Source organism: Gopherus flavomarginatus, chromosome 17, assembly GCF_025201925.1.
Source record: "Gopherus flavomarginatus isolate rGopFla2 chromosome 17, rGopFla2.mat.asm, whole genome shotgun sequence".
Lineage (NCBI taxonomy): Eukaryota > Metazoa > Chordata > Testudines > Testudinidae > Gopherus > Gopherus flavomarginatus.
The window spans coordinates 13,347,435-13,374,515 of record NC_066633.1 but is presented as its reverse complement, the minus strand read 5'-3'; the positions used below and the strand labels follow the sequence as shown (position 1 = coordinate 13,374,515).

At 54.7% G+C, this 27,081-nt stretch overlaps 2 protein-coding genes across 5 annotated transcripts in view; both read right to left on the bottom strand.

The window, feature by feature from the left end:
* Window positions 1-23: 23 nt before the first annotated feature.
* On the bottom strand, window positions 24-10,576 carry CFAP157 (cilia and flagella associated protein 157). Of its 2 annotated transcripts, none has more exons than XM_050926870.1 (9): window positions 10,403-10,576; window positions 8,025-8,296; window positions 6,799-6,952; window positions 5,914-6,181; window positions 5,443-5,573; window positions 3,355-3,505; window positions 1,322-1,513; window positions 444-605; window positions 24-136 (listed from the first exon to the last, which is right to left on the bottom strand). In XM_050926870.1, exons 1-9 carry the CDS (start codon window positions 10,561-10,563, stop codon window positions 29-31), a joined length of 1,599 nt encoding a protein of 532 aa, XP_050782827.1. In that variant the 5' UTR covers window positions 10,564-10,576; the 3' UTR covers window positions 24-28. The 2 variants fall into 2 exon arrangements, with proteins under 2 accessions (XP_050782827.1, XP_050782828.1); XM_050926871.1 differs by lacking the exon at window positions 24-136 and adding an exon at window positions 148-254.
* Window positions 10,577-13,278: 2,702 nt separating this feature from the next.
* CERCAM (cerebral endothelial cell adhesion molecule) overlaps window positions 13,279-27,081 on the bottom strand; it is a 37,033-nt gene continuing 23,230 nt past the window's right edge. For all 3 annotated transcript variants that reach the window (XM_050926868.1, XM_050926869.1, XM_050926867.1), the window contains 12 exons: window positions 25,894-26,004; window positions 24,724-24,841; window positions 24,024-24,158; window positions 23,059-23,263; window positions 22,519-22,638; window positions 21,845-21,921; window positions 20,215-20,321; window positions 19,325-19,457; window positions 18,753-18,880; window positions 18,237-18,440; window positions 16,014-16,261; window positions 13,279-14,099 (listed from right to left, as the gene is read on the bottom strand). In XM_050926868.1, the coding sequence (XP_050782825.1) occupies window positions 16,024-16,261; window positions 18,237-18,440; window positions 18,753-18,880; window positions 19,325-19,457; window positions 20,215-20,321; window positions 21,845-21,921; window positions 22,519-22,638; window positions 23,059-23,263; window positions 24,024-24,158; window positions 24,724-24,841; window positions 25,894-25,943 (1,515 nt within the window). In that variant the 5' untranslated portion in view covers window positions 25,944-26,004 and the 3' untranslated portion in view covers window positions 13,279-14,099; window positions 16,014-16,023. The remainder of the gene's footprint in view (window positions 14,100-16,013; window positions 16,262-18,236; window positions 18,441-18,752; window positions 18,881-19,324; window positions 19,458-20,214; window positions 20,322-21,844; window positions 21,922-22,518; window positions 22,639-23,058; window positions 23,264-24,023; window positions 24,159-24,723; window positions 24,842-25,893; window positions 26,005-27,081) is intronic.

Below are 27,081 nucleotides of genomic sequence, written 5' to 3'. Positions count from 1 at the left end.
GGGATGCTCCCTCCCTCCCAGCGTTTCCCTATTTGTTCAGCAGGCCCTGCAAGGAGCATCTGGCCACTATCTCTGGCAGGGGCAGAATCGGCTGCTGCTTCACCTGTTTCTCCTCCGACCAGGAAGTCATCCATGGCTGTTGGGAAATTGGCAGTGATTCAAACACTGTCATGCCAGTCGGTCACTCCATCCCTCTCTGGGGGTGGGGCAGGGCAGGCCAATGCCTCTGGCACTTGGATAAGCTTCCCTTGACCCTGTGGGTCCATGGAGGGAACCATTAGGAGCAGAGATAAGGGTGGGAGTCAGTCTTGGCGCTTGCCTCAATCCTCAGCCTCTGCTGAGCCTGCCCAGCCCTCCCTGGGCCACTCGCTTTCTAACCTCCCAGGATTCCCCTGCCCTGCAGCCAGCCGTTCCCATGCCCCGCTGGCTCGAGCCCCCCTCACCTCCGTGGCGCCGGTGTAGGTGCGAACGGTCCCGATGCGGGTGGTCTTGGACAGCAGACCCGTCTTGCTCATGTTGTGGAAGAGCTGCGCCCCCTGCCCCCGCTGCACTAGCAAGTGGTGCGAGATGATGGGAGAGGACTTGAGGCTCAGGGCTGAGTGCAGCTGGCTGGAGCGGAGGAGAGAGGGGATGGGTTAGACCACGTGACATGTGGGGGATGCCACAGCCCAGGATTTGTCCTGCTGCACTGAAGGCAGAGACTGGAACGGCATTGGCAAGAAGATACTGCAGGCCCTGGGAAGGTGGGAAGTGCAGTAAGGGTAGGGTGCCTCCTAGGGTGAGCATCCCCAGCTCAGATTTAGCCAGGATAGGCGCTGGAGGCAACTGTGCATAGCAGTCTCCAAAGAGGATCGGCTAGATTAGGGGGTGGGGGGCAGCAAGCGGACAATCAGAGACTAGAGTGGAGAACTGCACACTCAAGGGATCAGCAAGGAGAGCGAGATGCAGCCAGCACAAATCGGTGCAGCTGGGAGGTCACAGCCATCAGATTGCTGGTGGGTGGCCTGTGGAGAATGAGCTAAAGGTGACTTCTGAGGGTCTCATCTGCCATGCTTCCCCTGGAGGGCTCTAGGAGAAGTCAGGGGAGATGGGAGTCATGACATCATAGGAGCAGAGAGGCAGGGTTTTATGACATCGCAGAGTTAGAAGGCGGAAACGATGAGAGAATAGAATAGAGGCCAAAAAGGTACAGCCCCATTTCTCTCCCCTTTGCCTGTGGGGGTCTGGCCTGGCCTCCAGCTGGGACCTGCCTCTCTTGGGTGCAAAGAGATGCTGGGGTAGGGGCTGTATGGGGAGTGGGGCTATTCCATGTATTTCCTACTCGCCTCTCTGCTGTGGACTCCAGTCCATGCTCCCGGTTGGCCATTTTCTGGGGCCCGAACACCTGCTCCCGAGGTGGGGGCCCAGCCGTGATCGCCTGCCTCAGCAGCCCCAGCAGGCTCTGGAGCATCTCCTGGTGGCGCAGCTGGAACATCATGTCAAAGTCGCCATTCTCCTCGTCACACGGCCTCTCCTGTGGGGCAACGAGTCAGAGGAGGTGAACTGAGGGGAGGGGAAACAGCATTGCAACTCCTGCTCCCCCCCATGACTTCAAAGCACAGGGGTTGGACCCCCACTGTAGGCAGAGGAAGCCCCACAGCTCAGTCTCCACTACCATCGCCCTGGCTCCTGCATTCAGAGTGCACCTAGAACCCGGCAGCTCCAGTAGGGAGGGAGGTGCCCATCCAACAAAGGATCAGGCCCCATGGCCATTCAGAACAGTGGGCAGGGAGCTGGAGCCGGTGGGGGTTGGGCTGGTTGTAGGTTGAAGCCAGACTTCAGTGGGGTTCCCTGGAACAGTAGCACAGCATCTCTTGGCTCTTCCCCACCGACTCCACCTCCCCCCAGCCGGGGGCCTCCCATCCCCCAGCACAGGACAAGTCGGATCCTCACTCAGATGCAGCCAGGGGTTCAGTAAGAGACTCAGCCCTTGGCATATTTGGGGGGGGGGGTGGGATTTCTAGTCTCCACATGCAATAAACACCATGTACATGCTGGGTTAGGGCATCTGCCCCAGCATTCTGCAGCATGGACCCATCCTCCCCCATGACTACCCTCCAACAACTGGATGCCACAGTCTAGCACCCCCTATAGGGGAGAAGGGAAATTACAGAGAGTCTGGCCAATGTAGCCCTGACACATTCTGGTTTGGTGCAAAATAAAGAGCTGGAAACAGCTGCCACAGAAGATTCAGTGCCAAGGTCCAGGGTGGGTGTCTGTACAGAGCAAGATGCTGGTGGCTCAGAACTGAAAGAGCCCAGGGCTCTGGGTGTGGTCAGGGCAGACCCCTCACCAGGCACAGCACATGCCATGACATCTCACCACAATGTTTGCTTGGAGGCACAACGCTAAGGTGAGCCCATTGTGCTCTCCCAGACTCACAGCATCTACCTTCAGTGACACAGCAGCCCCGGGAATGGATGTAAAATCAATTCCGGCCAAGTCAACACAGCCCCATGACATGAAACCCCAGATAGTTCAGAACTCTGGAATTGTCCCATGAGCCAGCCTCTCGCAATAGGGACAGAGCCAAGGACAAGGGCAGCAGATGGTCCAGTGGTTAGGGGGGAGGCCTGGGTTCAATTCCTAGCTCCATCGCAGACTTCCTGTGTGAGCTTGAGCATGTCACTTAGTCTCTCTGTCCCTCGCGTCCCCATCTGTACGAAGGGGATGGTAGCACTGCTCTGCCTCACTGGAGTGTTGGTGGGGGTGGAATATTACCCAAGTCCTACTAATGGGAGCCATATAAGTACCCAAGATAAACAGATACGGCTCAAGAGCTCTCAGTCTAACTCTTCTGAGCAGGATTTTGGGCAAGCTCCTTTATCCTACAAGAGCTCACGAGTTTCCCCAACAGTTTGCTGCCCCACAGACTGTACCTGTGTTACCCTGTTCCTATGGAACCGCTTTGCTTTCTACGGACTCTCCTTAGAAAGAGCTCTGAGCACCTCTAAACACTAACAGACCAAGCCTCACAGCTGCCCGTGGGGTAGGTCAGTATAATCATCTCCATTTTACACATGGGGAAACTGAGACATGGAGCAGCGACGTGCCTTGTAGAGCTTGGAATAGAACCCAGGAGTCCTGGTTCCCAGGCTCCTGCAGACAGTATTGCTCCCTTTCTAGTTCTCAAGTCTTTCCTAACCTTTTACCTCTGTGATCCTGGTGGTCTTATGTCCATTTGCACGTCTGTTCTATTCTAGCTTTTGGGAGGAAATGTCGCCATCTCAGAAGTATGCTGGGCTCTGGCCGGTTTAATGCCAAGCAGCCACCAGAACACATCCACCCCAATCCCCGAGACTATGTGACTCTCACCTGCAGCAAGTCCTTAAGGGCTTGGACAGCCTGGTTCAGGATCCTCTCTGCATTCTTCCTGAGCTTCTGCTCTTCCTCTAGGAGCTTGGCCTGACTCTGCCCTTCGACCATCTTCCTCCTCACCTCTTCCTTCAGCTCCTTCAGCTCTTGTCTGCAGGGAGGGAGCCAGACAAGAACAGCCACTTCACCTGAGGGTGCTTGGAGTGCAGGCGTTCTAGGGGAAGTGCTCATCACCTCCAGCAGGCCCCAGAGAGCTGTGTGTGCATTCGCATGCACGTGTCTAAATCAGATTTCCCAGAGAGGTCTGTCTATGTGTCCATCCAAGTCAGGTCCCCAGGGAGATGTGTGCATGTGTCTGTCCATCTAGACATTGAAGCCAAGATCCCAGGGAGACGTATGTATATGTGTCTGTCCGCCTGTCTGTCTGTCTAAGTCAGCCCACCAGGGAGGTATGTGAGCACTGGTGGGTGTGTCTAAATCTGGTCTCCATGGAGATGAGTGTCTAAGTCAGGTCCCTAGAGAGGCAGGGGTGGGCTAAGCCCCCTCTGCACATCTGTAAAAACAAGGTCTCCTAGACAGTTTACTTTCCAAGAGTTACACCCCCTGGGAAGTGCCTGGGAACACCAGCCTCCCTTTCCCCTTGGTAATTCCCACCCTGTGTGGGATTCCTGAATGTCCTGTACATACAGCTCCCAGCCGGCAGGCCCCAGGGCCCCAGGTGGCTGCTCAGAGCAGCCCTTGCTGGGGGGGATGCGCCCAGAGACCAGGCACTGACAGAGCATTGGTCAATGTTTTCATGGCTCCGGGTCAGGCCTTTTGGGGACCTCTATGCAGGACCAGGCGCAGCAGCTCTTCTGGAGGGGTGGGGGAACATGACAGAGCCTTGCTGCGTCTGTCAGAAAGTTGAGCAGGTTTAGGTGACACAGACACATTCAGGGGAAGCATAATCCCAATAATACTTGGCCCTTCCCTAGTCTCTCCCATCCAAAGGCTCCAAGCGCTGCACAGACACTGCTTAGTTAAATGCCACAAGGGCCCTGTGAAGTAGGTGAATGGATACAGGGACCACTTCCCTCAGCACTTAAATGCAGCCACCTCTAGGGTGGAAAGTGGCAACTTTAAAAACACACAACACTGCATGGCAGTTTAGGTCAGGAAGTGAAGAAGAATCCCCGGTCAACTTGCAATTGCAGAGGGCATTGAGCCAGGACTCCTCTATTAACACAATTCCTCCAAGTTCCCACTCTGTGGGGTTAACGGGCACAAGGGGTCAGAATAGACCTGGTCAAAACATTTCCCACACCACAGTTCTCCATCGAAAAAAGCACTGTCGTCAAAATCAAAATGTGTCGATTTCAACAACATTTTCAATGGGAAAAAGTCCAAATGAATCCCATTGACTTCCCTGTTGCATTTTGAAAAGGCAAAACGTTTCCTTTTGGCTTCCTCATTTTGATTAATTTCATGTGGACATCCTAACAGATTAAATATCTACTCAATTCTATACTGTGTTAAATGCCTAATATTAAAACACTAATATTTTAACATAATATTATTGTTTACATTCAGTGAATCAAAATGAGAAAGTTAAAACTGAAATGTTTGACCTTACTGAGACAAAATGATTCAGCATTATCAGACTGAAATATGTTCGCAGCCCCAAGTAGACGCCGATTAGAATTTTTGTTACAAATTTCAAATTTTTTATTCAGAACAAAACCTGTTTTCGAAATGTGGGAATTTCCCGTGGAACTGAGCTTCCAGTCCCCTGCCTGCTGGAGTCAGGCTTGCATTGTGCATCTCATGGAAGAGATAGCAGTACAGCACCTCGCTGAGCTTGCCGTTCCAGAGGCAGAGCACCATTTTCTGAAGCACAGACCCCAATTCCTGTAATACCTGGGTTTTCCTTGAAGGTCTCCCATCCAACCTGGCCTGGCCACACTTAGCCTGGGAATGTGATGGGTTCACAGCACAAGAACTCTGCTTTGCCTCTACGTGGCCGTGCAACAAGACTTGGCTGCAGCACGGGAATGAGATCTGCCGCTGGGTCCCCGAAGCTTGCTGTGACCTCCACTCTGCTCCACGTACCTTAGTGCCTGGTTCTCCTTCTGCAGCATCCCATGGGCCTCCTTCAGCTGCTGCATGGCTTCCTTCTGCTGCTTGTACTCATCCACCAGCACCTGCTGCTCCTTGCACTTATTGGCGAGCATCCAAATCATCTGAAATGAGCAAGCAGGAACACAGCTTCGGGATCAGGAGACGAGAGGGACGTCTCAGGCACCAGCCTCAGCCCAGGCTCCCTATCCCCCTCACTGCTGCACACACAGGCTGCAAGTTGCCCGTGCCCTCTGTCAGGTCCCTACTCCCAAGGGAATGAGCCACTTGCACTTACATGGGGGGCTGAGCAAACTCTAGGGCAATGGCACTGCCAGGGAATGGGGAGACCAGTCCCCTGAAAGCCAACACATGGTCCCTAGGTGCAGACAAGCTGGAGCAGTGACAGGACCAGAGCCTGGCTTCTGCACTCCGCATCCCTCTATGCGTTGGTTGAGCTCTGACCTTCTGGTTGCCGAGGCTGTTCTTGGCCATCTGCTTCTCATTGTGCTCCAGCATCTCCAGTTGCTTCTGCATCTCGGCCTGGGCCTCCTTCAGCATGTCATTCTCCTGGATGAGGTCGTAGCTGCGATCGGACATCTTGGCCAGCTGGACGTTGATGGCGACGTTCTCGCGGATGGTGCGCTTGGTGGTCTCGGCCATCTGACTGTTGGAGACCTTGCGGAACTCGGCTGCCACCACGTTAACACGCTGCATCATCTCTTTCTTCAGCCTGCAGGGGTGGGGCATGCGCGTACGCACACAGGATACACAGAGAAGGACATCGCTCCTGGGGCAGGGCCAACCGCAGCTGGTAACGCCTTAGCCCCAGCAAATCGAACCCCAGTCCAAAGGATTAGCTCCAGCCCAAAGGAAGGAGTGCTCCTAGCACTCCACCCACTGAGAGAGCTTTCACACCATCCCACTCACCCCCAAGCCTGCTGAAGGTGCTCTCCTGCCTGTCTATGGGGGAAGCTCTCCCAGCACCTCCCTAGATGGAAACTCTCCGTGCACAGAACCCATCCACCACTCAGCTGCAGAAGGTAGCTCTCTTGGCATCCCACTCACCCAAGGGAGAGATAGTCTGCCCTTCTTGAGTACCATCATTCCAGGGTCTCAAGCCACTTCCCAGTCATCAAGGCTCACTCTTCCCCCCGAATATCGTCCCAATCTTACAAAGGGGAAACAGGTGAAATGACCTGCCCAAGGTCCCACAGCAAGTCAGTGGCAAAGCCAGGAACAGAAACCCTGGCTCCCAAGTCCCACACTTGGCACTAACCGCGAGACCCTACTCCCACCTTCAGACTCCAGTGGGGAATTACACACAGTCAGTCTCCATCTGACATTGACCTGTCTTTGTCCAGCACAGCTTTCCTCTCCAGGTTATAGATATACTCCTTGTGATCTTCCTCTTGTTTCTTCAGCTGCTCCTCTAGGGCCGCAAACTTGCCCAAGAAATCATCCTTCTGGATCCTGAACTCCTCCAGCGCAGCCAGCTTCCCACCTGCCAACAACGATCACTTAGGACCCCAGAAGGACCACTAGGGGTTCCATGTTCAGCCATGGGTGTTGGGGGGCGGGAAGCAAAGTGCTTCAACAAGCCTGCAAACCCCACTGTGAGATTCTTCCCAACTGCTCTTCTCACCACACTCCTGTTCTGTGTTTTCTTAACCACCCTGATCGCAAACTCTATGAGGCCAAGACTGTTTCTTTAGTACTTTTGTGCAGCACCTAGCACAATGGTACTGCTGTAATATCAATAATATTGGGCCAGCATATGGGGAAAGCTTGCCCTGAGGCTGCCCGGGCTGTACCTGCTATGGGGACCAGCAATAGACAGGAGCCTCCAGCACTGGAAAGGAGCCTTCCACAACCCACATTGTGGTGGAAGGAGAGGGAGGCTCAAATGTGTATACACAGGGTTACCAGATAGCAACTGTGAAAAAACAGGACAGGGGGTGGGGGGTAATAGGTACTTACATAAGAAAAAGTCCCAAAAAATTGGACTGTCCCTTTAAAAATGGGACATCTGGTCACCCTATGTATACACCACTTCTGTCTCCACACCCCCATGTGTCCTCCACCACACACAGCTGGAATTAGGGCTGGTCAAAAACGTTCCAGTGAAACTCTTCTTCTATGGAAAATCAGGGATTTGGCTAAATGAAAATTTAAGATTTTTCATCAGAAAACTCAACAACCTTCTGCCAAAGGCCCAACATTTTCTTTTGTTTTCAGCAGATTTGGGCCAAAAAAATAAATAAATCATTTTTCAAACTCTTTTTTTATTATTACTAAAAGTTGAAGTGTTCTGCTGAAAAGGAAAAACAAGAAATTATTTTCATTAAAAACAAAAAAAGCAATGTCTGAGGGTGGGGGTACTAATTCCCACCCACTCCAGCCAGAATATTTCCACTGACTATTCTCCCAACAGCCTGTGGCCACAACCCCAGGCTGGAACTGTTCAACCCTCAGAATTCCAGGCTCTGTCCCCGCACAGCTGCGCCAGCAGCCCCCCGCCCCAGGAAGGACCATGGGGCAAGAGGAAGGGGCCAATCTGAGCCAGGGCACATTACTTAGCAGCATGTTCTCCGAAGTGAGCTGGTCCTTGGTCTCCTGAAACTCGTGTCGAACTTGGGCCAGCTGGGCCTCAAAGGCGTCCTTCTCGGACTCTTTGGCCTGCTGCAGGCTGAGCAGCTGGTCATTGAGGTCAGCGATCTCATCAACCCGCTGGTTCAAGGTCTTCTTGAGAAAGGCCACGATCTCCTTGTTGTCATTGGCCATCTGATCGTACTCCACCCTGAAGAGGGTCTCGTTCACCTGTATCTCGTCCCATTTCCGCTGATACCTGCCAGGGGGAAGTAGCGCCGAACAGGCAGTCAGACAGCAGTTTCCAGGATGGGCTGACTGGCTGCCCCTCATGTATTTATAGGTTGATCCAGTCTTTCTCATTGCCTGGGTGCAGGCACGGGGCACGCACAGGAGCACAGCTCACAGCCTGATTGCAGTGGGACTGGAGAGGGGGACTGTTCATGGCTAGGAACCTACCAAATTCACGATCCATTTCGGTCAATTTCATGGTCACAGGATTTAAAAAATCATAAATTGCATGATTTCAGGTATTCAAATCTGAAATTTCCCAGTGTTGTAATTGTAGGGGTCCTGACCGAAAAAGGAGTTGGGGGTGGGGGGTGGTTGCAGTACCGCTACCCTTACTTCTGTGCTGATGCTGGCAGGGCGCTGCCTTCAGAGATGGGTTCCCGGCCAACAGCCGCCACTCTCTGGCCATCCAGCTCTGAAGGCAGTGCAGAAGGAAGGGTGACAATATCGCAACCCTGCCCCAAAACAACCTTGTGACCCCCCTGCAATTCCCTTTTGGGTCAGGACCCCCAATTTGAGGAACACTGGTCTCCCCCATGAAATCTGTATAGTATACGGTAAAAGCACACAAAAGACCAGATTTCACTGGTGGGGGTGAAGGGACACACACCAGATTTTACAGTCCATGACGCATTTTTCACCGTCATGAATTCGGTAGGGCCCTACTCATGGCCCATTCCCCTGCACTCCCATCCAGCAGCTGCGGACCCCCCCACCAGCCCTATCCCAGAATGGGAAGGAGACGAGAGGTGGACACCAGAATGGAAGTGGACAGATCTCTCCGCCCAGCCCTGCCATTCTAATTCCAACACAGGTGGCCAAAGTGAGTCCTACTGCAAGGTGCCTTGATTTCTGTGGGAGCTGCACCTGCTTACACAAGGACCAAATATGGCCCTGGGATCAATGCAAAGTGTCTGGGAACAGAAGAAAGAGAAGCTGCACCTTTGACCCAGGGCTTCACCCGCACTGTAACCGGCTTCTGCAGGGGCAATTGATCATGAGCCTGGATAGCAATCATCATAACACCTACGTTTCTGAAACACCTGGCCCCAGAGCACTTGGCAAGCCGTATTTACAAGAATCGTTTCGGTCCGCACTGAAACGCAGCCATCTCTGGGGAGGGACATATACTGGCACCCTTCACCTCTCACTGAAATGCAGCCGTCTCTGGGGAGGGACATGGGCAGCTCTGTATACAGGTACCCTACACCCAGGGCCGGCGCTTTCATTAGGCGGCCTAGGCAATCGCCTAGGGCGCTAGGATTATTGGTGGGTGGCATTTTGCCGGAGGGGGCAGCAGGCAGCTCCGGTGGACCTACCGCAGTCGTGCCTGCGGAGGGTCCCCTGGTCCGTGGCTCTGGTGGAGCTGCCGCAGTCGTGCCTGCGGACGGTCGGCTGCTCGCACGGCTCCAGTGGACCTCCCACAGGCACCACTGCGGCAGCTCCACCACAGCCACGGAGCAGCCGACCGTCCGCAGCCACAACTGCGGTAGCTCCACCAGAGCCGCAGGACCAGCACACAGGGCGGCGAAATTGCCGTGTGCCTAGGGCGCTAAAACCCCTAGCGCCGGTCCTGCCTACTCCCCACACTGAAATGCCGCCATCTCTGGGAAGGGACATATACAGGCACCCTACACCCCGCACTGAAATGCAGCCATCTCTGGGGAGGGACACGGGCAGCTCTGTACACAGGCACCCAACACCCCGCACTGAAATGCAGCCGTCTCTGGGGAGGGACACGGGCAGCTGTTTAACACCCCCAGAGCTGGGCTCTGTGGGGGATCTCCCCATGGTGTATGCGGTGAGGAACAGATGCCCCCGCCAGGAAGGGCACCAAAGAGTCACTCGAGGAGGCTCTGATGGGCACATGCCGGGGGCCGCACAGCTGGGCAGCGCGGGCAGAGCCTGGGGGTCCCGCGGGCAGCGGGATTTAGCCCCTTCGGTGGGCACAGACCCCCGGGATGGGGATCCCGCAGCTCGTCCCTTGGGGGGCGCAGCCACCCCCAGGCCTGGCTCCTCCCTGGCACCCGGGCGGGCGCCCCACGTTAGCCCAGCCCCGGGGGGGACCCCGCACCGGGCCAGGCGCTTCTCCAGGTCCCGGATCTGGAGCAGGTAGAACTCCCGGCTGTGCTCGGCCAGGGGCTGCTCCGCCTTCCCGTCCGGCCTCCCCTCCTTGGCCGCGTCTTCCTTCCTGCCGCCGCCGCCGCCGCCGCCGCCCTTCTTCCTGGGGGCCATGGCCGCGGCGGGAGCCCGGCGGCCGCTGGAAGAGCCTCGCGGGACCCCGCGTCACCTGGCAGCGCGCTGTACATAGCAACGGGGCGCGGGGCTTAAAGGGCCAGGCGCTGCCCCCCGCGGGACCCACAGGGCCGCCCGCCTGGGGATCCCTGGGCTGCGCCCTCCGCCCAGCGGGGTCCCCAGGGCTGGGCCACCCCAAACTGGGGGTGCCTGGGCTGCCCCCCAAAACTGGAGTCCCCTGGACTGGGCCACCCCCAAACTGGGGGTCCCTGGGCTGTGCCCTCCGCCCAGCGGGGTCCCCAGGGCTGGGCCACCCCAAACTGGGGGTGCCTGGGCTGCCCCCCAAAACTGGAGTCCCCTGGGCTGGGCCACCCCCAAACTGGGGACCCCTGGGTTGCCCCCCAAAACTGCAGTCCCCTGGGCTGGGCCACCCCCAAACTGGGGACCCCTGGGTTGCCCCCCTAAACTGGAGTCCACTAGGCTGGGCCACCCCTAAACTGGGGGTCCCTGGGCTGCCCCCCAAAAAACTGGAGTTCTCTGCTCTGCCACACGTTCCCCATGTGACCATGGGCAAGTCACTTAGTGTCTCTTGCCCTCAGTTCGCTCCCTGTAATTGGGGAATAATACTCCTGCCATACTGCACAGGGGCACATGAAGATAAATACATTAAAAGGACTGGGAGGTGCTCAGATGTTCCAGTGTCATATAAATAGCTAAGATAGACAGGGGCTGCTTAGAGAAGTCACACAGGCATGGATGCCTTGAGAGACAGCCAAGGATTTGTTCCCTATACAAAATCTAGCATGATTTGGCCACTAAAGCATGGAACTGGGCAGCAGGATACCCAACTCTGCCAGTGGCTCAGGGGCACTGTGGCTATGCCTTGATCTTCCCATCTGTGAGATGGGTACAGTGACACTACTTCACCTTCGTAAAGGACTTGGACATCTACAATTAAATGCATCTGAGTTGATACAAGCAGAGTGACAGTTCTAGGCGTGATGCATTTGGTCCCTAGCTTCCTATACCATTGTGCCCTTACTGAAGGCCACATGAAGACCAGTCAGGTTGCACCCTGTGAGTGCTCCAGGCCCTGGCCCAGTCTAAAGCGAGTATGAGCAAATATTTTTGCAACACTGAACAAGAAACTTTCAGGGCCATTTGCTGTAACCCAAAGGCCTGGCATGAAATTCTTCTCTGGTTTTCTGGGCAGGTGCTAATCAAATGTGGCAGGGTCAGTGGGTGGTAGATTAAAGTGACTAGAGGAATTCTAGTGCCAAGTATATAATGGGAGGGGATGGGGGAGGAATATCACTTCAAAGATCTAACTGGGAAGGAAGGAGACAATTTGACAGAGACACCCCACTGGGACAGGGAGTCTATTTTCTACTCCACTGAACTGCTTTGCCAGTCTACCAAGAAGGCAGGTTCTAGGCTTCTGTAAACGGAGATAAGTCTGGGCTCATTTCTAATGGCTAGAAGCAGATCTCTCCCAGTTACTGAGAGAACAACTGGTTTCTGTACAGGAATGCCCAGGCCGCAGGGTCACTTAGAACAGCTCTTCTGAAGCCAAGAGTCTTACCCTCTGCATCTTGCACCGGGTATCATTCACACCTGTGCAAAGCAGCTGTGAAATGTCACCCGCTGAGCAGGAGAGTTTTACACCCACTCCGCTCCCATTTCAGTGACTACACGGGGGGAAGGTGGGGCTAAGCTAGGCCCCATCTCTGTAACAAGCACAGGGCAGGCCAGCATGGTCTCTGCCCCGTGACAGTGATGCAGGGAGAAGGACATTCCACCCAGGTCTTCACGAGTCAACATGCACTCTGGCATTTCAGAGCAGCCCAACAGATGCGAGAATCCCTCCCTGTGCAGCTAAGACTAAGATTCAACTATCCAGAAGGCACAGAATCTGGGGCAGGCGGAGCTCCCTCCTCCCAGGGCATCTTCAAAGCCCTTGACAGAAATTAAACTAATTAACCCTCCCAGTGCTGGAGGAGGGAAGGCTCACGTCCCTCATTCAACAGCTGAGGACAGTGAGGCACAGACAGGTGACGTGATCTGCCCAAGGTCACCTGGCCAGTGGCAGAGCTAGGCCGTGCCTGCCTTTCAGTCGCCTGTTTGAGACGTGAAGCCAGGCTTCATGTTCTAACAATAATCACTGATGGAAGCTCCAGCACACACGGTAAATTCACAGAGTGGAAGGCAGGCAGTACCCTCCCTCCAGTCACAGAGAGCCCACACCCAGGCTGCTCTTCCACACAAATCTTGAGCTTGAGTGTTGTGTTGGTGCTACCGGTTTCTCGCACCGTGACATCCCAGACCGTATCCCATATAACCTGGATCCCACACTGAGTCCACCCCGCAGCGCTCTGCTCCCACTACCACCACCCCCCAGTGCACACATGGATTTTGGACTATCATAACTAGTCAGTTAAGGGTGTGGTTTTTCTATACCAGGTACAGATATATCTGGTAAAGGTGTCCTATAGTGGTAAAGCTTATTTCCCCTTCCTGAGTGGCACTGACAGGTGATCTCTGGGCACTGTCAGTGCACTGCACATGGAGGAAAGGAGGCGATCTGGGCATTGCAGACTACCGTACACATGCTAGTAACCCAGAGCAAAGCTAACAAATGCAATGGACACTAGAGAACACTAGAGGGGCAATAGAGAACAAGAAGATGGTGACAAAATATGGGTGAGTTGGCTTAAATAGAGTCCAGTCTAATCCTCCAGAGGGCTTGCTTATTTCAGTTAAACCATACTACATGGGAGGGAAAATGCAGCAGGCAGCCTGGCCTAATGCAGAGAACCCCAACCTGCAGCCAGCTGGGCAGATCTTTGCATTATTTCTGCCCTGCACTGGATTTGAACGCTACAGCTCTGGAAGTCTATCTGGGGCATTTCTTAAGCCTCATGTCTAGATGCCCTCCCCTTTTCAGAAAGGCCTCCAGCGTGGTCATTGGCTCCAACTTGGGGTGGAGAAGAGAAAGAGCTTTGATTCTATGGAGCAGAAGGATGAGCTGATCAAATAAGACAACATCCAAACAAGTATTACAAAAGAATCAATATACACGAAGAGCCATTGGCTCTAACACACATCCCTGGCCCTATGGCCTGGCAGATCTCAGATGAGTGGGCTCCTGCGTCCCTGCAGGAATGAGCTCAATTTGAAAATACTGAGCAAGTCAATATCTGGAAGGTTACCAAGCCTCGTACATTTCCAAATGGTTCTGTCCTTTCAGGGAGAGGCACTTCTAGACATGGGGAAGGAGAAGTAGTAGGTTGCAAAGGACGAGACCAAAAGCTCCACCATCTAGCAGAGGTGTCCAGATAGTCAAGCAGGTTCCTTGGTGCAAACCCGGCATACGATCTATTTCAGTGAGTGACGATTATGGGCCCAGGTTAAACACCCCCTCCTTTGGTCAAGCAAACACAGCTGCATCTCTCAGCCAGGAACCAGTCAAATCTACAGCCGAGCAGAGTGGCCCATCGTGATCCTCCTTTGTCACGCTTGAGGAATGGGAAGCATCACTGGAAAGGGAAGTGAGAGGCCAGCGTTATCGGTGCAACAGAGGTTGGCTGCTGTGCCACGGTGGGGAGCTAGGCTCCCTGTGCTGATGTGATGCCAGCCTGAAAAACTTAACTGTTTGCTGCCCCAAATGCACCCCCTCCTAGGCACTGGATTTCCCGTGTCCCACAGGAAGCTTGTCATTGCAAGAGGACCTGGCTGTATTGCTGAGCATCTCAGTGGAGACAGCCAACAAAAGGAACAAGCTGCGAATGGGCCATGCAGACCACCAGATTCTACTCTGCCCCTAAAAGGATCCCTCCTGGTCAGGACTGAGGTTCAGTGGTGGGGATCTGCATGGGGGAAGTTTGCCCCGTTGTTATGCCTGCAGCGTGTGTTCCGAGGACACCTAACAAGTCGGTGTGAAAAATAATCTCTTCATTTCTGGGGCGACTGCTAGCCCCAACTCAGTACAGTCACCTCTGGGGGGGAGGGTGCCAGCTGGCTCAGAGCAGAGCAGGGGGAGAAGAGGGTACCTGCTGGCACGCTAAACCCCAGACTGTCCACCTGACCCACCACGTGCTAACCATGGAAATAAGGCAAAGTTATTTTTGGTTTCAAACCTGGCCCAGTTCATTTGTTCCCAGCCTGAGCCCTTCAATCCTGGACTCCTGCCCAGGGATCGTTTTCCTGCTAGCACTAAAAATGCCAGACAGCAGGACTTGGGCATGGAAATTCTGACGAGGATGAACGATTGCTGGGCTAGGTTGGGGCAGACAAAGCATAGGGTTGCTCTGCTGTCTGGCATCATGCACTGTTTCATTTTCCAGTTACAGTGCAAGCCCTGTGAAATGTACCATCCACCCACCCGCCCTCCCTCACCAGCGGGAAGCAGGTTGAGCAGTGAATGTGAAGGGAACCTTTGGGGTGCCAGGAGCAATGTATTCTCCCTCCGCCTGAGGAGTTCAAGCACATTACAAACAATAGCTAAATGTGGCCTCTCCCCTACTCTGGGATGTAGAGGAACATCACCCTCATTTTACACATAGCGGTAAAGTGACCTGTCCACGGTTACGCAGAGAATCAGTGGCAGTCAGGAACAGAACCCAGGAATCTGGGCCCACAGCCCCCTCTGGTAGCCAGTAGACAACACTGCCTCCCAAATGAACACGCTTAGTACTGACGTGACCTCCTATGGTTCGGCTTTGTATCTCCCTTCCCAAGTCCTCAACCCTTGGGATGTAGACCAATAGAGAGGGTCTTGCTAATTCATACCTAACATCGCAGCTGGTCACATGTCAGAACCCTGGGGAAGGATGAGCATTAGCTCCCTGGATACTCCTGCATACCCTCTCGGGAGAGCACCTGGTACTGAGGGGAGCAATGGGACATCACAGCTACTCCCCCAATGACAGTTCAAACAAGCTGGGGTCTTGTAGCCAAAGCACAGCCTGGGAGTCAGGAATAGGGTGACCAGATGTCCCGATTTTATAGGGACAGTCCTGATTTTTGGGTCTTTTTCTTATATCAGCTCCTATTACCACCACCCCCTGTCCCAATTTTTCACATTTGCTGTCTGGTCGCCCTAGTCAGGAATCCTGGGTTCTGTTCACCTGCCACTGACTTACTGCCCAGTTATGGGCAAATCCAGTTCAGTGCTTTGGTTTCCTCATTCGTCAGATGATACTGACCTACCCCAGAGGAAAGGGGTTGGGACACTAATTCCCAGGTGTCCGTCAGGTGCTTTGGGATCAGCGGGGAAGGAGGTGGGGAAGGGGAAAGTTGCTATTGGACACTGAAGATGAAAGGGAGATTTCAGACATGTCCGTGAGACACATTTGCAGGGCAGCATTTCCTGGCAGCTAACTTCCATCCGCACAAACACGTGACTCTGCATGTTTACACATGTTCTGCAGCTGTTCCTGGGCCTGGCTTACCAGCCTGATGTTAGAGCTCATCTCGAGAGGTCGAGCGGAAGGAATGGCCAGCGTTGCTTCGGGAACCCTTCAGTGTTTTCTGCGAGCCGCTCCAGTCCGTCTTCTTGGAGTCATCATCCCAGATGGTCGAAGTCTCCGTGTCGCTGAGCCACTTGGAGTCCCCAGTGTAGTGAGTGGGGTAAGCCAGCAGGGGGTGCACCGAATACACCAGCAGGTCTCGGATAGCAAAATGCTGCTTGTAATTCTCGCTAGAAAAGGGAGAGTGGAAAAAATCAGTGACGCTGTGTAGGAATGCAAAAGGGGATGGAGAGCAAAATCTGTACAGGATCTGTCCGCAGCCTGGAGCCCCTGTCCCCTCTAACGCTGTGTTCCTGGGCCGCTGACACCAAAGAGGAGGGAGTGCCCTGAGACACAGCACCTAGATGGATCATCCAAAGCATTTCCTGCCGGGCTTGGGAGCCAAGAACTCCAGGCAGGCTCCTGGTTCAGTGAGAGTCTGTAGGTGAGAGGAGTCCACCCATCCCCCGGCCCTGATGGAACAGCTCAAACGGCAGCCAAAGCACTTTGCTTGGCTCGGGCTGGCTGCCCAGAAACATGTTCCTCAACATCCAAGGCAGAGCTAGGCCGTTCCCAGGCTCCTCGTTAAACTACAGCGAACAAGGAATCCCGCGATGAGCTCACCCTGCAGACTGCCAGGTCTGCAGGACTCCATGAGGAGCAGGAACAGGACACTGGGCTGCCGGCAGCCAGCAGCCTCCTTGGGAGGCTCCTGGCAACACTCACCCCCGGCCCAAAAAATAAATATCCTGCATCCCAGAACAGGGCTCCTGGCAGCCCTTAGGATCGCTCTGGACTGATCTATGGTGCCCCCCCCCTACACCCAGGGACAATTCCTGTCACATCCACCTCCACTGCTCCCCAGCCCCTGCCTTCTGCCACTGAGATTGAACTGGGGTCTCCTGCAGAGCAGGGCACTTGGCCATGGGCTGGCCCAGTGCCAGACAGCCTATGCTGATGTTATTCTAGCTAGCCTGGGACTTGGAATAGTTCCTGGTTCACACCCAGGGCTTTAGTCTGTCCACCTTCCTTCTCCATCCCTCCCTTTACTCTTTTAATCCCTCAGTTTTTCCATCTCTCTCTCAACCTTCCCCCCACCCCCAGGTCTGCAGGAGGGGTGGGAAGTCGGCATTGGGAAACCAGAACTCCCAGCCCACTGCAACAGTGTGACTGGAATCTGAGCGCGCCTAAGACAGCTGCAGAGGATGCGAGCCACATGGCCATCCCGGAGTGGCTGGGTGACGTCTGGGGAGGCGGGAGGGTTATGGCTGAATATCTGTGGAACTGCACAGCGTGTGGGGATGAATGGGGGACGCAATGCAGAGTGGGGAGTTGGTGGCCTTGTCCACATGCTGTATTTAGAGCCTGGTGTCTGTGAAAAGGGGCTCTGTGATCCCCAGATAACCATTTCACAGATTCCTTGGCGGTGAAAACTGCACTCAGGTACACCAGGCTTTTCAACGATCCTTGTTCTCCCCCCTCGCCCCCCCATGTGTGATTTCAGTGCTGCTGAACAGCATTGGTCAAAGCCCTCTGCCTACCATGGAACACGGGCAGTGGCCGAGCAAGCAGCCCCTACACTGGCCTCAACCCTAACCTGGGGGGGATGATCCATGGACATCAGGCAGAGCGGAGTCTCCATGACCCAGTCAGTCAGTAAGGGGGTGGGGGGAAAGGGCTCAGCCATGATGGTCAGACATGAGGATGTGGCTGATCCATGAGAAATGGAGCTGAAATCCTCCAAACTTGTTTCACACAAGCCCTTGCTCAGCCAGCAATGACCCTGTTCTCTCAGTACTGCACCCTCCTCCCCCACAGCTCACTGACGACCATTTTCCACAGACCAGAGCGCAGCCAGGGCTGAGGGGAATGAGCTCATGGCAACAGATGGTTTATTTCAGCGCAGAAGTAACGCTGGGGCCGGGGACACACACACGCATGTTTCTTCACTTACCCAGCCAAGCTGCTAATGGAGTCTGAGCTGCAAACCAGACTAGCAAAGGGGTGTCACACCTGACTGAGTAAGAAAACTAAACCAAAACCCCTTTCCAGGGGTTCTGCATGGACTGGAGACCCCCCCACCCAGCACTGGGCTCCGCCCCTTCTCAGCCAGCGCTGTCCCAGCCCCGCCCCCGGGATGGCGCAGCAGCCGGAACCTATCCTTACTTTGGGTGCTTGTCCGACATGATGGGCAGAAACTCGTCCACCGGCAGCATTTTGGACAGGGGCTCGGCCGCGATCAGCTTCTGGGCCCCCCGCTGGGAGATGATGTAGGCCAGGGTCCAGTAGGAATATTCAGCCACCACCAGGTTCCGCACGTCCTCCACCGGCTCCTCGTCATCTGAGTTCACCTGCTTCCTGCCCAGGTAGCTGCAGAGGCAAGAGCAGCCCATCAGCTAAGGGAAGGAGCCAGGCCTGCAGCAATCCCAGGCAGCAGACATGCTGCAGGACACTGGCTGGCTCGAGGGGCTGGGAATGGGACACAGACTTGTCCCCGGGTGGCTGGCTCCAATCAGCCATTGGGGCTGAAAACCACAGTGCTCAGGGCACTCGCCTATCTGAAAACAGTAGCCAGCATCAGAGGGCACGTGGGGGAGGGGCCCCCCAGACCATGGTGGGATTCAACCAGTGACAGCACCCACCCCCGTCCCTTCCCCCTCACTGTGGGCTAGTCCAACGTACATCAGGTCCCAGTCCAGCTGTGCCCACTCCAGCTCCTCCATCAGCCGCGTCAGCCGCACCTTGAAATAGGCCTCGAAGCGCACGTCATCCTCAAACACCACTGACTTCTCCAGCCCCCGCGCCACGATCTGTAGGGAGAGCCCGAGGGACTGTCGTTAGAGGCTCTGCCACTCCCTCCTGGACGCCCTTCTTCCCTTCCCCAGGACAACAGCACCAGTCCGGAAACTAAGTCTGGGCTGGGGCTTGTTGTGAAGTACGGCCTCACAGAACAGAGGAGTAGGGCAGAGGAGACACCCCCATTCAGGGGCTGCTGCCAAGGGCACCATACCAGCCAGGAAGGTTGCTCAATGTGCTCCAGTGGGTAGAGCACTGGACAGGGACTCAGGAGACCCGAGTTCTAGTCCCAGCTCTGACAATGGTGACCTTGGGCAAGTCACTTCCCTTCTCTGTTTAGACTGTAAGCCCTCTAGGGCAGGGTCTGTCTCTCACTCTGAACAGTGCCACGGGCCCCCTTGGCAATAGTGTAATCTCCCCCTCTCCATTTATTGTCTTCTTTTGCTTCAGGTCTTTACCTCTTTCCAGATGTAATAATGGCTGAGGAAGCAACCGACTTCCCCCTTGGTGAGCGTCCTGCCAGAGAACGGGTCGTAGTATCCTGGGAGCAGATCCACACCCAGGATCTTAATGTCACTGCTGTTCAGGGCACTAGGGGGCGAGAGGCCATGATTAGAGAAGTGCTGCACTGGATAACAGGTGGTAGGGAACAATCCTGCACTGGCCAGTGGGCATGATAGATCCTTCCTGTCTCTAACTCCCACTATTCTGCACCCTGTAACAACAGCTACAGCTATCCCTGCTCCTGGCCCAGTCAGATCTAGTCGCTTCTGCTTCCCAGCACTACCCCCTTGAGGGGAGCTCTCCACGGAGACGAGCTAGTTCCAATCTGGGGCAGGTTATTCCCTGCCTTGGGCCACCGACACCTCGTCCAACAGGGGAGTCCCTTGTGAAGGTTAGCCCTCCACCTGCCCATAAGCACCTCACAGGAGGGGCCTGGCCAGCCCAATAACCTGTGGAGGATGCAGAGGATTTGGCAGGCTGTGCTGTGAGACACTGGCAGGCTGAGCTCATGTGACACTGAGAGCCAGGGGACCGTGTGTAACTTTGGCTGCTGCCTCTTCTTACCATGTCTGACATCTGCGTTTTGCTTCCCTTGCTCAGGAGGCAATCCAGTGTTGTACAATCTCTCCACCACAGACTAGCAGAATTTCCCCACTCGGTTCAATGTGTGGTGTCATAACACATCCCCCACCCCAAACCAAAGCAGCAGTGGGAGCGCTGAGCTTCAGCAGCAAGAAACCTGCCTGTGTCCAGCATCCAAAACCCATTCCCCCTCTACCCGTCTGAGGTACTGGCATCCCACCCAAGCTGTGGCAAAGCAGGGTAAAGAGCACAGAGCAATCACCTCCCATCCACAGCATCCACCACCAGGGGGTCTATCTCCAGCTCATACAGAGAGCTCAGCATCCGCTGGCGCCGGTCTGGCCGCCGCACTAGGTTAATCAGGAAAATCTAAAGAAGAATCAAACATTAAAGGGGCTGGGATTAAAATTCAGAATGAGCTGGACAAACTGGAGAAATGGTCTGAAGTCAATAGGATAAAATTCAATAAATACAAATGCAAAGTGCTCCACTTAGCAAGGAACAATCAGTTGCACATATACAAAATGGGAAATGCCTGCCTAGGAAGCAGCACTGCAGAAAGATATCTGGGGGTCACAGTGGACACAAGCTAAATATGAGTCAACAGTGTCACACTGTTGGAAAAAAGTGAACATCGTTCTGGGATGTATTAGCAGGAGTGTTGTAAGCAAGACACAAGAAGTAACTCTTCACTCTACTCCACGCTGAGTAGGCCTCAACTGGAGTATTGTGTCCAGTTCTGGGCACCACATTTCAGGGAGGATGTGGACAAATTGCAGAAAGACCAACAAAAATTATTAAAGGTCTAGAAAACATGACCTAGGAGGGAAGATTGAAAAAATTAGGTTTGTTTAGTCTGGAGGAGAGAAGACAGAGGGGACATGATGACAGTTTTCAAGTACATAAAAGGTTGTTACAAGGAGAAGGGAGAAAAATTGTTCTTCTTAACCTCTGAGGCTAGGACAAGAAGCAATGGACTTACATTTCAGCAAGGGAGGTTTGGGTTGGACATTAGAGAAAAGCTTCCTAACCATCAGGGCGGTTAAGCACTGGAATAAATTGCCTGAGGTGGCTGTGGAATCTCCATCATTAAAAATATTTACGAGCAGGTTGGACAAACACCTGTCAGGGAAGTCTAGATAATACTTAGTCCTGCCATGAGTGCAGGGGACTGGACTAGCTGATCTCTCGAGGTCCATTCCAGTCCTATGATTCTATGACTCCAGCCCGGGAAACATCAGGCTCGAGACCCAGGGAAGGGCACAGTCTTACGCTCACCAAGGGAAGCTGCCAAGAGCAGGGGATAGTCTATCTGTGGTTCCTCCATTCAGCGGTGGGCAGGCCATTGTGACTGAGGGAATGGGATACCCTGGGACACAGAGGATGGACAAAGCTCTATCCCAGCTGGGCACGCGGAGGGGAACATGCTCCGCTCCATGGCAAGGAGTGTGATGAAGGAAGGGCCGTAACAGCTCTCTCCTCTTTGAAGCATTAGCAGAATCTTTCCCCAAGATGGGAGCTCAGTGGGGTCTCAGCTCATGGGACAGGGCTCCTGCCAGACCTCCCTCACCAGCCACCCATCCTCTCCCGTGAGTCAACTCTGCACTGGGCCCCAACGTGCTGTTCCCTGGTGTCCCCACATGGGGGTTTAATGGTACAGCCACAGGCTACCAGACAAGGGATATGGGTTGAAGATTGTCCTTCACCCAGCAGAGGGTATGGAGGCAGCCCGCTTAGCTGGGCAGGGGGATTTCACATCACTCTGCAGCGTCTCCGCTGGCTAGCCCAGCAGGGGCATGCTCCAGAGGGAGGTGGAGGGACAGTAGGTGCCATGAGGGAGCTGTGTTGGGCAGGGAGGGGAAACACGCTCTCACTTCCAGCCAGGTGCTCACCTCATCAAAGCCCATTTTACCGAGGTGCTTGGGGCTGAGGGAAACGTGCTCAGAGGGGTACATCGGGGGGCCGTCCACTGCAAGAGACAGAGCACGTGGCTAAGATGGAGTCACTGTGCCCACAGCCCTCACTCCAGGGGCACAGGCAGACGCAAACACCCTCAGCTGCGTCACTGCCCCACCAGATACAGCTGGGCGTGTGGGCCAGGAGCTTCCCCGCCTTCCCCAGGATGATAGTGCGGGCTGGGGCTGGCCTCACAGCTCAGAAGCCTACCAGAATGGTACAGGCTGCGTCCCCGCCCCGCGCCCCACCACAGTACTTCATGGCTGAGCTGGGGTCTTCCACTTTCCATGGCCCGTTCAATCCTTAGGCTTTGCTGCTGTGACTCCCAGCAAGAAAGCCAGCGAGCCCCCTTACAGCGCGGACACCCACCCGAGACCCAGCACACTTTCCTCATGTCCGCTAAGGGCATTTGCCAAAGAGGGACAGGAACCGCTTACGCTTTATCTGTCAATTCCTCAGACAAATGCACCCCAAACAAATGGTGTAAACAAGTGAAACTCCACTGACTTCAGGGGAGCTGCACCTGCTGATCTGCGCCCCAGGGCGAGGACCCCAGCTGAAGCTCCCCATCATTCCCCCAGGGCCGGCGGCTGGGTCCCTGAGCCCTTACCCATGGCTTCCAGGATGAGGTGCACAAAGTTGATTCGTTCATCCTCTAGTGTCTGATGGGACTTCACCGGGACATTGATGTAACCAAACCGCTCCTGGTTACACACGTAGATCTGGACTCCTGCAAGGCAGCGGCAGCCAGGGTAAGCCCAGGCCACCCGCCCCTGCTCCCAACCCCTTCGCTGAGAGCTCTGCACACCAGCCTTCCCTGTGTTGCTCCATCTCAAAGCACAAGCCCTGGGCTCCTCCTAATGTGCCAACCAGCTCCCCACTCCACCGCCTCCACCCACCACCCTGCCTTGGGCAAAGGGGCTGTGCAGGGCCAGCATGGGGGAGGAGACAGCCCCCTTGGGAAATGCATTGTTTTTCTACAGCCTTCAATTCCACATCTACATGGGAACAGATTCAAATTTCAGTCCTCTGGCCTCAACCCCTAGACATGGGATGCCTTGAGGAGGTCCCCTAGAAAGGAGCAAGTACAGCTCACTGCGGGTCCTCCACCCCTCCCTCTCCCAATCTGCCCCTTCCCTCTGGCCCTCACCTGCTGCTTGGCAGGAATAGGCAAAGACGATGATGTCATCGAAGGGCCAGGTGTAGTTGGGGTGGGGTGGGTGGAAGGCGAGCTCGGAGGTCCCTTCTTTTCGCAGGTCAAGCAGGAAGGTGGCGTACACCATGGGGACGGCGAAGCAGCCCACGCGCTGGCGGTTCTTGGTGGGGAAATAGTCTGCCGTCCTGCGGTAGTAACCCTGGAAAATACAGGGGTGGGGTAATTCCCACTGACCGGAGCCAGCATGTCTCCCCCACCCACCACAAGCAGGCAGGGCTCCAGCACGGAGAGCTCCCTCACAGCCATGCCCTGACAGCAGCAGGCTGGGCCCCATGCCACTCTCAGATGCTTCAGAGTTTCCTTCCATCCTCATCATCCAGCCTCTACCCCCAGGAAAGAGCCACCCAGCAGATCACACATGTCCAGCTGAACACAGACAGGTGGGCATGCAGGTTTCCTCCCTGGCCTTAAACGGGGCTTGCAGCAGAGCCTGGAGCCCACACAGCAGAGAGGGGGCGATGTTAGAGGCCACTCAGGGGTTTTAGGAGACAGCAGAGCTCACATGGGAAGGAAGAGTGATGGGCAGGTTGGCACGTGGCCGAGAAGGCACCAGTGGAATTTCTCGGAGGAAGCTGCAGCCTGAACTGACTGGGTGACTTGGCTACGAGATCTTAGGAGCGACTCTGGGCTGGCAAGGGATGCCCAGAAGGGCAGAGGTGGTGCATCGAGGAAGGTTCCTCAGGCAGGAACCTTACAGTTAGGTGCCTGGAGATGTTTTCTGGCTGTGGTTAAGGGAGAAGATGTCCCAAACCTGCCCCAGGTCCATCAGGAACTGCAGGACGGGGGCACCCCCAAGGGTAACACACACCACTGGTTGGCAGCAGCACCCATGCTGAGTGACAGCAAACAGGACATCCTCCGGCACAGGGGATTCCCCCTGCTCACCTCAGGCAGCTTACCTGAGGGGTTATCCCACACCAGAAGTTGGAGTAATACGTCTGGGAGTCCAGCATGGGGGCGATCACAGACTTGTTCTGCGAGATCAGGAACGACAGAGTCCGATTGTTGGTCAGGACGCTGTCTGTATCGGTGAGCTGGTGGTGGAAACATAGCCAGCTTAGTGGGAGCAATGAGCAGCCACAGCCTCGCGTTAAGCGTATCACAAAACATTTAGGTAGGCGAGCTCATAGAGAGAGCTCCTGCCCGGGGCAGGCACGGCTCCATGCCACTCTGGGAAACTCCTGGGTTCTCCTGCACCCTCACCCTCCAACCACTCAGCCAGGGAGTGAAACCCTTGGCAGACATTTTCCTAGCAGGGGGCTCTCTCAGACAGCCCTGGATGTTATCTGTGAGCGATGGCTCTGGAGCATCCACAACAAAAACAGAGAGGAACCAGGGCCATAAAGCTTAAGTTAGGAAGATGACAGGTTTCCACAGTGGGGTCATTTCAAGGTAGGCTGGATACACCCTCGGAGAAGCTGCCACAAGGAACTATCCTGCTCTGGGCAGAGTGATGCAAGAGAACTTTCCCATCTCCGCTTTCAACGCATCTGAAAGCTGGTCATGTTCCCCCAGTTGGGCCTTGCGGGAGGGCTGAAATCCTTCCTGTGCTAACAGAAGGAAGCGGGCCCAGTTGGTGCAGTTACAGAGTTCTCTTACCAGGAGATAATCAGCCCCCTTGGCCCGCGCAAAGCTCAGAGCTTCCTGCTTGAGCTTCATGACATGTTCATAGCGTTCGTCTGTCCAGTGCTTGGGGCCAAGTTCATCGGGGTAAGAGCTGCACCAGGCAAACAAGGAGTTAATAACCCACCCTTGGCTGTGAACTTACAAACTCACTGCACCTGCATGCCGGATGGCTGAGTCGCTTGGCCAGGGCAGGATCAGCTCAGTCCTGACAAAGGGCTCATCCTGACTGGGTTTGCTTAGCATGGAGTCTCTCTGGGGCAGCAGGGTGAGGGATCCCTCACTGAGGAGCCATTCAGCTTGCACAGCCCTATGTCTGCCCAGCCTGTTCTTCCCACAAGCAGCCCAAGCATGTGCAGTGTGGATCAGTGCTGCCTGAACAGCCCCATGCGGGGAGGGAAGAAACATGAAACTGACTCACTAATGCAGGCTCAGGATTGGGTCAGGCCACAGTCAGTTACTGCAGAACACACACTCCCAGCAAAGGAGACTGTCGGAAACAGACTCTCCCTGTCTCCAACTGTGTGCAGGGCCTCTCATTCCATCCGTGCATAGGGGCCTCTCACTCCTGGGGGATCTCTCTGTGCAGTCAGCTCCAGGCAAGAGCAGGACAAGACAGGAGAGAACAGAACTGGGCATGGCAGGTTTGGGTGGATCAGAACAGGATGGGGCACAGACAGCCGTCAACCTGCTGAGCAGTGGGCAGACCGCCACAATGCCAATGTGCAGGTAACCTCAGACACCTTCTTCAGGGTCACCAAAGGGCCGATACCAGTGAAGGTGCTGGGAGAAAGCCATCCCCATCCCACCTGGAGGAGAATAGCCATGCATCCTGTCCTAAACTGGATCAGAACCACCACAGGGTGGAAGAGGACGCTAGACCCACTTCCATGCAAAGACTTTCATGCCCCAAATCCAAAGCTGCAAACCACAAAGCTGCATGTAAGAAAAATGCAACAGTGAGGTCTGGTAGGCTGGTGCAGGGATGGGACCCAGAAACTTCTGGTTCCGTTCCATCTCCAGCTGACTCCCTTGTAGCCTTGGGCAAATCACTCAGCCCCTCAGCTCCCTATACACAAAATGGACAAAACACTCTCTGGTAGGACGCGTTGCTACAGCAGGGCCTCAGGTGACCATGCACCTTACCTGGGCTCCTCCACTGACTTCCACTCAATGTAGCGATAGTGTTTCTCCATGGCCGTAAGCCATTCCCACAGGATCTCGGTTGTGTTGTCGATATTGTGGTCCGTTGCACACCTGAAAAATCAGAATGCAGAGGAGACATTAGCTCTTTCCCTTCTCCCAGCCCCATTTCCTGCAGCATGTGCCTTCCAGTCTCCAGCCCTAAACCCAGCCACACAATCCTATGAAACTCAAATGGAAGCCACAGTGGCAGCTCTCAGGGAGATCCCCCTCCCCAAATGCTTCCTGACCTCCAAAGCCCACACATCTGGACATCAGTGGAGAGCTGTACAAACAAGGATGCCAGGGAGCTGAGAAGACTCATGTCTCCAGAGGGTGCGTGAACGAAGAAGTTGAGTGTCTCAAGCACAGGGCTGGCCTTACAGGCAGAAATGGGGAAGAAGCCTCTAACAGTGCAGAGGAACTAACTACCAGACTGAATCAGATCAATGGTCTATCTCAGTGGTTCTCAGTCAGGAGAACGTGCACCCCTGGGAGTATGCAGAGGGTATGTCAACTCATCTAGATCAGTGGTTCTCAACCTGGGGGTCGTGAGCCTCAGGGGGGAGGGGATCGCAAGCACAGGACTGGTATTAGGGGGTGGCAAGCATGGCAATTGCCCGGGCCCTATGCCACAGGGTGCCCTGTGAAGCTAAGTTACATGCTTCAGCCCCAGGCAGAGGGCTTGAGCTTCAGGGATACAGTGGTCTAGAAAGGTTGAGAACTAATGGTCTATGCAGTCCAAAGTCCTGTTTCCAATAGTGGCAAGTGCTAGATGCTTCAGGAGAAAGTGCATGTAAGCCCACAGTGGACAATTATGGAATAACCTACCTGCAGGGGAAGTTTCTTCCTGACCCCTGTCAGAGTACAGTTGATTCATGCCCTGAAGCATGAGGGTTTAAATCCAATTTTTTAATTCCATCTGATGTAAGTGGATAAGAACATAAGAACGGCCAAACTGGGTCAGATCAAAGATCCATCTAGCCCAGTATCCTGTCTTCTGACAGTGGCCAATGCCAGCTACCCCAAAGGGAATGAACAGAACAGATAATCATCAAGTGGTCCATCCCGTCACCATTCCCAGCTTGAATGTTCTTATCCATAGAAAAGCAGGTTCTTCCTAAAGTACTCTGGGCTGAGTGGGAGAATTCC